Raw genomic sequence first — 12,587 nt, forward strand, 5'->3', positions numbered from 1 at the left:
CGCCTAGGCTGTGCCAATGAATGAAACAAAATGTCTCTTGACTGAACAAATCCCATGACGGTCTCCAGCCCTTTCCTCGGACAACCCAAGAAATGTGATGATGGAGCTTTGAAACCTTCAGAGAGACCACTGTAGAACACATGAATTATTACGCACATTATCCCCCTCAGTTCATTGATGTCTGGCACAAACTGAGCCGTGGACCACCTCTAAGCGTTATGACGGCCAGTCACCTGCTGTTACCCACTGACACTGATGGTTTAAATTTCTTTATGCTCACTTGGTGGGCTTTTCCTTCTGTGTTTGATTTGATGACTAAAGATTATTGTGTGGGTTGTATGGTTCTTGGTGAAGTGCACAATACTCAGTGTACATTTAACTACATGATTTGTACTTTGAACTGATGAGTAACTGAACATAGTTACTCAAATACCTTGCTTTAGTGCAATTCTAGGCGTGGTCAAAGTTCAAGCAAATCAAAGGCTTAATCTAACAAAAACAAGATTTTATTAGATTATTTTAATTAATTTGGATTGGTATCTGTCATTTTTCTGATCATCCTTATCTTCTGTAATTAGATTATCCAATACAGTATTGTCTTGGGATGGATGTCTAGCTTTCTGAAACAAAAGTCAATGGTATATTTTCTCTGTGCAAGAGAAAAAGTGCAGCAAAAAAAAAAAAAAAACATTACTGGAACATTTTTTGAAGAAAAAACCCATTCTGCAAAGAGCTTCATCCTCATTAACAATACAAAGACTGTCTAGACTTGGTGTTGGTCTACTGCATTACAAAAGGTATTTTTTTTATTTTTGCAATGAAATTACAAATGAGTTCATTTGCATTGCAATTATTATTCCTCCACTTTTCTTTGCCGAACCACACAGAATAACTTTAAAGAGACAGTGGATGGATCAGGAACAATGTGCTTTTAAGTTTTAAGGAGTACAGAAAACCACAGACAACGCCACGCAAGAAGAGTATGAGAACTTCAGTTTACCAGGCAGAAACTCTGAAAGATGTGACCATAAATAAGTGACCTGCAGGCTGGCTTTTGGCCCTATCAAATGATGATGGAATAAGACCACATTGTTGTCAACATTATTTTAATAATAATAATAATTATTATTATTATTACCCTTATTATTATAATAATAATAATAATAATAATAAAAAGGACTCCAGTACTTCAACTCAAGTACACATTTGACTTTCACTTGTAGTAATATTTGTCCAGGAGTATACTTTGACCTGTACTGAAGCTGATACTTACATGTCCACCACTGGTTGACCAACCATGTGGTCCCCTACGAGTCTCCATCGAAATAAGGGTGGTGAGTCATGTTTCACTTGAGCGCACCGCACCGCACAGAACAAGATGACACCAGGCAATATCACACAACAAGTTCTGACGTTTAATACAAACATAGGGTACATTACGTGACCAGAAGGTATGAGACAAGGACAAGAACAGAATGGATAGGAATAGAACATGTATCTCGTATCATTGTGCACAGACGTCAGTCTCTGATAAAGTAGTTGATGGTCATCGTATCACAGGAATCATGCTTACATATATGAATGATTCACCACATGTACAGTATGTACTGGGTCAAGTCACTATAAAAATGGCTTTACCCAGGGATTTTGTTGTCCACCAATCCTTTGTGTTAAGCAGCAGTGATTTTATGATTTACTTGTCCAAATTAATGGAAACAGATGTGAGTGAAAAAACAACAACCTAAACAAAGTCTACTCCCACACCTTGGATGTTTTCCATGAATTAATTAGTCTAATATGATGTGAGCATGTTTTGCGAGGCAATACTGTATAAGTGCCCTGCGTCTAGTCTAAAGCTGGAGGGGATGGATAATTTCCTGACTCTGGAAATTGAGTCAGACTCAAACTGTGTCCTGCCCTGCCTTATTATTGGCTGAGAGCATCGCCCATCCCAGCAGCATAATTCCATCTGGGCCAAATATTTATATAGAGGGAGCGACATCACTTGTCCACAACACATTCATTCACGTAAGGGAGAACTACCTCCAGAGAAGATAGGGTGATCCTTCCCGTTGTCAGAATCACATCACGTGCCAAGAAAAGTTTTTCGAAAAGCTTTTTTGTTTTGTTTTTGTGCTAGTCCTTTTATTTGTGTGACAACACTATGAGCTTCTTCACCACTTTTCTGGGTGTAATTATTACTTTGTGTCAAATTGGATGGAACGATGGTGAGTGCTCTTTTTAATCTACTTTTTGTTAAGTTTAGTTTTTACTTTAAATTGGATGATGAAATAAACCCTCTTCCATATTGATGAGTCAACTTAAACTACAGCATGTACATTATGCAAGAGAATTCAATTTCAACTTAAATATAGTCTAGCCTAATGTACTTATAGCACGCATGCTCAATATGATGCTCAGTATGTTGAATATATACTGGTAATAATAGTGAATGTACTTGTAAAAGGTCACTGCAGGTCCATACCTTTCTGCTGACTGATAGAATACATGAAACAATGTGGAAGTCAAAAGGCTTTAGACAGACAGTTGAAATAAAGTATATAATTTCAACCGATAAAATGGTTTATTTATCTCAAGGTTTGGTCATAATGAGTAGGTTAACATTACTGCTTTTATTACCGCTTAAATATTTTTAATATAACGTTGCCTTATCACATGTGTGTTTATTGTGGTACTGTTCAGCTGGGATGTGCTGGCTGCAGCAAAGCCAAGATCAAAGGTGTGACATGGTGTTGATGAGGGGAGTGACCAGAGAGGAGTGCTGTGCTGGAGGCCGTCTGGACACGGCCTGGTCCAACACCAGTCTGCCAATGAATGAGGTCAGCCTGCTGGGCTTCCTGGGAATCGTCTCCTGCAAACCCTGTAAAGGTACTGTACACAAACACATGATTCATCCCACTGCAACTCCCACAACCACCACCTGCTAGTGAAGAACTGATAATGTTGTCCACGTACTCTTGAGTCAGAATGGGCTTTACCTTGATTCAGTAACTGCAGAGAATTGATACAAAACAAAGCATAGGCATAAACTATGAAGCACACTGAATTTCTGTCTGATCTATCTATCTATCTATCTATCTATCTATCTATCTATCTATCTATCTATCTATCTATCTATCTATCTATCTATCTATCTATCTATCTATCTATGTGTGTGTGTGTGTGTGTGTGTGTGTGTGTGTGTGTGTGTGTGTGTGTGTGTGTGTGTGTGTGTGTGTGTGTGTGTGTGTGTGTGTGTGTGTGCGTGTGCGTGCACTCACAGTGCACAATAGTTAGTTTCAGTCAGCATTCATCACAGTTGTCAGTAGTGATCTTCAGGGTACGCCAACCAACGTGTTACACATTTCTAATAATAACTAATCACCAGGTCATGTGTTCTGTTGTATACATGCTATGCATGTTAAGTGTTATTGTAAAAATGTAGACATATCTTCAAATGCCAAACATCTTTTAAACCAGTGATTTTCATTTCCTGTGTGGCTGAGGTCTAGCAGTACTGCTCACCTGGTGTCCTTGATTAGCCAGGGCCCTATACTCTAGGTCCTCAGGCGGACCTAATTTAAAAAAAACACTGCTTTACACAATGTCTCTATCTGAAGAGTTACTTATTTCAACCAAGCCATTTCCAAAGTAAGGTATTTATACAGTGAGTTCCCTGTGAAGCTTTTTAACAAAATGCAGGCATGGATCTAGGCCAGACGTTCCATCTAACTCCCTCCAGCTGTCCCGAAAAGTTTCCTCTGTTGGAATTTCATCAAGGTTCATTCAGGTTCAGCCAGAGATAAATTCTGTTTTCATAGGGAGCACTTGTTCATGTGATCACAGGCCAAATTGTGAATTATGCTTTTATGTTACAAAATCCCAGCTACGGGCAGATCTAACGCACAAACGAACCCTACAGTCCCTATTCTGTGGCAAACCTTTGGTGAAAATAGCAGATATACAATCTCATTAAGTTGGAGGCTTATAAATTGAATATTTCTGTCAAAAATATTTTATGTAGAGTTAAAAAAGAAAATAAACAAGACATAATAATTTGCATGTATGCATATTTATATTTATATTAATAGGGCTAATTGAATTACAGTATACTCTACAATATGCTACAATATGAACTTGACACTGAAGCCCAGTCGTAGACACTATTGTTACACTTGTTTACAGGAGTTGACTGATGCCAGCTTAATCATCATCATCATCATTATTTAGCAGTTTGCCATTTACAGCAGTGAATAAAACACACACAAAGCTCCTGATAACGCCAGACACTGCAAGGACATGACATTTCCCTTCAGACGTTGCCAATGGCCTCATCCGACCCGGAGTTTTGCCGCCTTTGTTTATAAAGCCTCTAAACAATCTCATTGACAGCCTTACTTTATGATAGCCTGTCCTACTTGGATTTAATAGCACCTTGCTTTATCCCACGGCATTTTAATTTAAAGAATCCGTTTAGCAAGCTACTAGCTATAATTCCTCTGAAGTTAAGTGAATCGAATCCCTTTGCAATCAGCTTTTTATCAGTCGTAGTTAGAAATTAGAATAGAGAGATGTTTCCGTTAAAAATGCCAGCCAAAATGCATCTGGGTCTAACCTATTGTGTAACACTGTCCTGATCATCTGGCATTCTGCGGGAAAATATGTTGGCATCATGAACGTCACCAGATGCTTAATGGCCTAATGTCACGAAAAGGCCGATAAATGAATGTCTGGAATAATATCATGGCATATGGGCTGATAAAACGACGGATCCTTGAGGTTTGCGTCACTCCTCAAGATTGATTCACAGCATTCCTGGACACTGACTTTAGTGCTGTCTATGACACTCATCTTTGAATTCACATGTTAATAGAAGGAATCCCAACTCTTATACCACACCACTGATTATTCAATAAGAAGGGGTATGCTCTAATACCCGTGTGAGAAAGACTCCAGACTATGTGTTGCTATGAAAAACGTTCCTGCTTTTGTGCGGGATCCCAGAGGCTCAGTGCTGAGAAGGCTGAGCAGTGTCCCCCAAAACAGGCTCAGAAAAGGTCCTGGGAAGAGGCCTGCACGAGGTGTCATGTTGTCTCTGCACTGTGTATAGGATTACAGTTCCTTCTGAGAATTGACGTTATGGGGTGTTAGTGGAGCCTGGGCTTCCTCATTTAAGACCCATCTCTCAGCCTGTAAACTTCCCTGACAGCTCTTTGAACTCTGTCTGCTATAGCGGAGCCCCTCCATCCCTCCACAGGGGCTTAACCCAGTCTGGGTGCAGCAGCACAGATGGATCTCATTGTTATGAAAACACTGCAACCTCACATTCCGCCCCAGCGAGACATTCCCGTGTGTGACCGTCAATAAAGAGATATGATTATTGTAAATATTGTGCAGAGTAAAAAAAAAATATGGCATGGGGGTGGGGGGGATCCCCTCACTGTCATGCTTGGTTTAATTAGAAAATGTCTGCAGATCAGATCACCTGATGTCTGCGGACTTGTTATTATACACGGCATAACTGGAGAAAAAAAAAGACACCACATAGAGCACATCTAAATCTGAGAATTCCTCCCCCCCTTTTTTGTGTGTGCTTTTTTTAGAGACTTGTGAGGGTGTGAAATGCAGCCCAGGGAAGGTTTGCAAGATGAAGACCGGAAGGCCTCAGTGTGTATGTTCCCCTGACTGCTCCCACATCTCCCGGAAGCATGCTGTATGCGGCAGTGATGGGAGGTCGTATAAGGATGAGTGTGCTATGCTGATGGCCCGTTGCATGGGACATCCTGACCTGGAGGTCATGTACCAGGGAGAGTGCAAAAGTAAGCAAGTTTTGAAATATATACGTACAGTAGGTGTACGTACTGTAAGTACTTCTCCGCTTCAAAATGATCACCGAAGTAACATTAATCCCATGTCCACGCCAGCCAAGCCTTTTCTGATCCATTACAAACATTTGAACACATTGCGTGATCACGGACAGGCGGCCTAAATTTGGTTCTTGCACCCCCTCAGAGTCATGCTCCAATGTCGTGTGTCCGGGTACTCACACCTGTGTGACGGACCAGACCAACAGCGCCCACTGCGTGATGTGTCGCACAACCCCCTGCCCGATACCCATGGCCTCTGAGCAGCCCATCTGTGGCAACGACAACATCACTTACCCGAGTGCCTGCCATCTCCGTCGGGCCACCTGCTTCCTGGGTCGGTCCATAGGAGTCCGTCACTATGGTCACTGCAACAGTAAGAGTTCCCCTTTCTCTGTCAAACTGTCACATGATCTCTCTACATGCATGCGTGTGTGCCATCTCTGTTTGTAAGTTTGTCTCACTCACTTTCTCACTCACTCACTCACTCACTCACTCACTCAAAATGTTTGTTGACTATAACTTTTTTCACTAACAAAAAGTAAATAAAAACAAATGTTATGTTTGGTTGGTTGCGCTCTGAAAATAGCAGATCTACAAGCTCACAACGCTTTTTTTTCCCAGCATGTAAAATCAGGCATTTCGATGTCAAAACACATTTTTGTCAACTAAAACTAGACTGACACATTTTAGATGACTAAATATTTTAGATGACTAAAATATGAGAAATGTTATTCAAAAGATTATGACTAAAACAACCTCAAAATGCGCTGTCAAAATTAACACTGATTTATATACTGTCAAGGCCATAATAATCCACTCTTTTGTGAGTAAGTCTCTCGCAGGACCTTATGGTAATATCCTCTCTCTTTCTCTCTCCATTCTCTCCCCACCTCCTTTTTCTTTCTCGCCCACAGATCCTCCGAGGAAATCTCAGGATTTTGAAGGCAGTGAGGAAAATGCTGTCTAAATGGACTTGTTGCATTGATTGTAGTACTAAAGAATCCTCCTTTACCTTTGATAATGTAGGTCGATCAACAAGTTAATTTCCATGACACTCCTCTAGCTTCAAATGATGACCTCTTATTGAACTATCACTCACTACTATCCTGTGTACATAAAATGACAATACATTTGACTTGGGAGACCTTGTTGGAAGATTTTCTTTGGCATTTCTTGCTCCTTCCAAGAAAGGGAAACCAAACATTGTTTTGTTGATGCATGTAGATTGATAGGGAGTGGGGATGTGGAACCAGGGGTAGATGAAGACATAAGTCTTGAGAGAGAAATTTGTCGGGAAGAAACCTTTTATCTCCATATTTTAACTTTATTTTTTAAATGAATTTCCCACCTGATCATAAAGTGTCACACAAAAATATCAAAAATAGCAGATACAACCTCAAAGCGCAGCTATTTTTCTTTTCCCGAATTTGAATCCTGAAAATTTACAGTTTTGGACATATGAGGATTCCACTCGACAACGATGTGTGTGCATAATGTAAATAGAATACCACTAGTATTTATTGGAGAGGGTATTAAGCTCTATTTATGGTTTTATCTTGTATACAAATATATTCCTAGAACAGCTGATGCAAATATGTATTTATTATGTTATTGTGTTTATTGTGTAAGTACTAATGGTCACTGGCATTCGTTCATTTGTACAACTTTTTACATTTGTTTACTGTTACCTCCCAGCTCATGTACACCACACACCCACAACTCCGTTCCAACAACAACACACACACACCCACACACACACACACACACACGCACGCACGCACGCACGCACGCACGCACACACGCACACACGCACACACACACACACACACACACACACACACACACACACACACACACACACACACACACAAACTATTTCCCCTTAAAGCTGTATGGAGAGCGACTTTAATTTGTTTGGAAATGCAATACCACTTTATATTGTAGCCTGCCAATGTGTTTCTAATTCGCCACAACCAAAAACAGGACAACTGCAGCTTGTGCTGTCTGGATTTCACCCTTTGTTTGGAGGTGAGGGAGGGAGCTCAGTCCAAACAAAACCATACAGTATCTCCTCTCCTCCCTCTCCACATGTTTACGCTGGACCCTAATCAAAACTCTAAGCCACCCGCTGACCACTACAATTAAGAGTTTAGTTCTTTCTCTAGGAGTTTTATTTTGTGTTGGTTCAACACCAAGCCCTCCACAATACCTCCACTGTTGATGCCTTGGCTTTAGTCCGTAAAACGGTGGGTCATACAAGTTCATTCCAATGTTGTTGTTTTTTTTTTGGTTCCTTTGAATTTATTGTGCTTTTTAAAGAACTTACTAGACAGACAAAACTGATTTGCATCATTTAATTGAAAGCCAAATCACATTTGTCTGGGAATGGACCTTGGATTAGGCCAATTCCGCTCACCTGACTGCGCCGCCAACGTAGATGAATGTATTTGTTCATTGTTGACACTGCTGCCCATTGGAATTTTAGTAAAAATGGCAGATTTTCAACAGTCAGAGATCAGATTTTTTTTTAACTCAAAACTTAGGCTGATCAATTGCTTTCAATAGCCTACTTGGTGTATTACCAAATATGTCTTAGTGAAATTCTCAGCACAACACAAAAGATTCTCCTGTAAATAGAAGTTTTGTGTACCTGTGTACCTACTGTAAAGTTTGAATGATAAATGCATCAACTTATTTTTGTATTTTTGTACTGCCATTTGAACTCAACATAAAGTATAATGTTTGCCATTAATGTCTCTTCTTTTAATGTCTAATTCATTGAAAAATCACATTTCTTGCTAAAGATCAACATGGTGATGGTGTCACAGTGACAGTACTTAGTATCTTACCCATGTGTCCAAAATCAATATAAATTTGAAACATGAAAATTGTTATGTAATAATATAACTATGAAAAGTAAAGTTTAACCCACATGAGGTTACGGTTAGGCACTGCCACAGGTCATGCGGGCACTAGTGTCAGATACATTATATTTCTTGAGCCATCCAGCCAGCCTGTGCGTGACATGGTAGGGTAGGGCCTCCTCCCTGACAAGGTCTCTCTTGGGAGGTAGCAGAGAATCAAAGCCAGGCTGAGCAGTTTTTCTGCCCCCTTTTCCAGAGGGATAGCTCTGTTCTGCATGGGTGAGGTACCTAGAAGTTGAAGGATGGATGGTGAAGACACTTTGGGGATGAATAAAAGAAGGGGCCTTACTGACTCACTTTTCTGTATAAAGTACCTCACACCCACCCCCCACCCCCCTCTCTCTCTCTCCTGCAATGTGCCATTCAGCCGCATCTGGTTCAGGTTTACAGAGATGTTTACATTCTTATCCAGCACCCTTTTATTACATTGGGAATGGAATTAGATGTTTTGTTTTTTGCAAACAAGGAAAATAACAATGAATTTTAGGGGCTGTTGTTTGGCCTGCCACACAAAATTCCTTACATTTATGTTTCTCTTTCTTCTTTTTTGCATTCTGTGAGATCTCCAAATGAAGTGAAGAATGCCACTTTGACACTACAGTTCTAAGCACCAGCAGCATACAAATATTTTTTTATTTCTATTTTTTTATCTTGTCGTGAAGCACATGACATGTCCTATTTATTTATTTTTGCCCATTGAAGTTGATTTTTGTTTAGGTCAAATTTGTAGGTCCATCCATTAATTTAAATACTACAAGCTAACACAGCTGTTTGTTTCTTTTACAGTATAGTGTATAAATTAGGCTCTGTTTCTCACACTATGCTGGGCTGCATGCACTGCTAATATACTACATCTTTATAATGGTTCATTACTACGTGGCCCTCACATCTAGAGCAGTGGTTCTCAAAGTGGGGTCAGGGTTCCTTGAGGTTCTGGAAAACCCCTGATCTTGAGTTCTGAGTCATATAGTTGGGGGCCGGGGCCGTTGCACTTGTCTGTCTGTGTCCCTTTTGGAGATCTCTGTAAATGTCTGTCTATACCTGTGTTTCTTTTATGCCTATATGATACCTGATCCCATTAGTTGTATATGCCCATACTCTGTATATTGCATGCGGTTGGATTGGCGGTTCTGGACAACCACATATCTGAACGACTAGGCTGCGGGCACTGCACTCCCTTGAGTCCTTGTCGGTCGTGCCATATGCACATGACCATATATGGGCATAGTGGTCGGATCTGTGGCTATGGACCAGAACTCCATAATGCCTATATGGCCATTTGTTTATGGTTATTATGTCATAATAACATGTCTTTATATGGTGTATCAGGTTTGTTTATGGTTATGTCAGAGTGAAGTGGCCATGGTCCGCGTAGTAGTAGTAGTAGCTCATTTTAATATGGGATTTAAGATGTGTGGGGATAGATACATTAGCCTATGTGTGGAGGCATCTACATATACAGAGTACCTTGCCTATGTAGTTCAGTCAGTAGAGGTATTATAAGTGCTGGTCAGTGTTGGTCATACTCATAATGCATTGTAAGATCACCGGAACATGAATGCCCTGAAGGAATTTGCAATGAAGACACATAGATTTTTCAGAGAATACCAGACTTTGTATTGGTTTGCTCAACAATGATTTTCACACATTCTAAGTCTGTGGAAGAAATAGTTGTATCAGATATGTTGTCCATCTGAATCAAATTACCCGGTCACTGCAGTCATCGTGACTTTGTAATACCTCCAACAGGAACAACCTAATCCTTGTAAAACTGTATATCATTACGACACATCCCTCTGACTCACCTAGGATATGATGCTACTCTTGTCACACAATGGGGGCAGTGGCATAACCACAGGGTATGTGGATGAGCCATTTCAAGGCTATTCTAATTACACTGAGAATACGACCTCAGATACTGTATTTTGTTCCGCACACCACCCTCTACATTATAATCTCTGCATCCTGAATGGATGGAATGGGACTGTAGCACATGTGGTGTGTGTGGGTCAGTGCGTAGGTGGGGTCATGTCTGATGTGTAACACTGATGGATCGTATACCTATATCTGTTTGGTTCCTGGAGGCCACCTGTTGTAGCCACAGGGGCAGATACACACACATGGCACCGCAATCACTGGCCGAGTTGTTTATATCCTTACAAATGTGTGTGTTATGTTATGTTATACACACAACATTTCAGAGCTGTTTGCTCATTTTCTTCTGACACGTAATGCTTATTTCTCAACACTGAACTTCCTTTCGTCCATAACATCCACATGGTGTATAATTTCCTCTGCACCGCCTTACTACTTCCAGTAAGATGACAGCCAACAGTTAGCTTTGCGTCGATGCTGTGATGAAACCAGGCTCTGTGCAGTGCCCGAGAGACCACCCACTCATTGGATCACGCCACTAGACCATAAACAGACCCGTCCCACACAGCTGAAAGTAATAGATATCAGAGCTATCACTTACATCAGAACATATCTGCCTCAGACGTTATTTCCTGTGTACTAATTTAATTTCATGACTTGTCTTTCAGTCATGTTAAATCTCCCCTACAGTGCATTAACCCCTGATGGTATAGATCACAAGAACCTGTAAAAAAAAATCTAGAGACACAAGAACCTGTAAATCATTGATTCTCAACCTGTGGGCCGGTGCCACTGGTGGGCCATGAGGGTATTACAAGCGGGATGCCACATAATTGGGAAAACACAAAATTTCAATGATAATAAAAAATGTAGAAACAATGACATGGTCTCTTTTCTTTAAAACATTGGAAAAAAAGGTTTTCATTATGACAGAGATAATAATACGCTATGATAGTTTCAACGGTCCACCGGGAACACAATCGATTGATTCATTGACCAATGACCATTAAAATAAACATGCTCTGTAAATGCATGCAGCCCGCAACCATTCGACCACTTAACACATTTACCGGGAAACACGTATCCATACGTTTTATAATATATTCCGTTGCCCATCAATGTCGTAAATATACGTTTTACACCGTGCGTTTACGGCAGGCCTCTTGGATACGACGATCTTGGAACGGACGAGAGAAAACAAAAAGTTGAAAAACGATAGTCGAGAGTCCCATAATGGCCACGATCTTTAGATTTGGGGAAATGAGGATGCCAATAAAATCCTTGCGCGTTGCTCCGCTTAGCATATTAGCGTGTTGCATGCTAATACGGACAGGATGCGGGTCATACTTCCGGTTCAAGATGGCGCGTCACAGGACCCGCAATTTGTAGTTTTCACGTGGCAAGGGCCACATGCTCGCGCTAAATGTGTTTTAGCGCAGCAGCCGATTCAAGTGGGCCCTGATTCAGAAAGGTTGAGAACCACTGCTGCAAATATTAAGATCAGCTCAATTAGGTCATATAAATAGTTAAATACAGTATGCTACTACAGAAAAAAACCATTGTCGTCTACATCTTTATGATCACTAGCTGCCTGCAGCCCCACAGGGATAGGATGGTGAAACTAGATTCTAAATATTGTAGTGAAGCTGAAGGCATAATTTGAACTATAAGAATTTAAATTCTAAAGCTCTTTCTGTTGCTGAGGACATTGATATTGAAAACAACAGAGGTGGAAGAAATACACAGATCTTTAACTTAAGTAAAACTACCAAAACAAATGTGAAAAGATTCTATTGCAAAAGAAAAATCCTGCATGAAAAAAGTATGAGCAGCAAAATCTACTTCAAGTATTATGCAAAAGTACAGTTTGTTCCCTCTGACTGATTGTGTAATATGTTTAATTATCAAATAGTTAGAGCTG

The 12,587-nt window shown here is 40.4% G+C and overlaps 1 protein-coding gene across 1 annotated transcript; it reads left to right on the forward strand.

Moving 5' to 3' along the window:
- Positions 1–2,021: 2,021 nt before the first annotated feature.
- fstl3 (follistatin-like 3 (secreted glycoprotein)) lies at positions 2,022–8,615 on the forward strand. The gene is made up of 5 exons (XM_083768239.1): positions 2,022–2,228; positions 2,704–2,889; positions 5,604–5,819; positions 6,013–6,240; positions 6,782–8,615. The coding sequence occupies exons 1-5, from the start codon at positions 2,165–2,167 to the stop codon at positions 6,832–6,834; spliced, it is 747 nt and encodes a 248-aa protein (XP_083624365.1). The 5' UTR covers positions 2,022–2,164; the 3' UTR covers positions 6,835–8,615.
- Positions 8,616–12,587: the final 3,972 nt, after the last annotated feature.

Source organism: Protomyctophum parallelum (assembly GCF_964188405.1).
Source record: "Protomyctophum parallelum genome assembly, chromosome: 6".
In the NCBI taxonomy this organism is placed as follows: domain Eukaryota; kingdom Metazoa; phylum Chordata; class Actinopteri; order Myctophiformes; family Myctophidae; genus Protomyctophum; species Protomyctophum parallelum.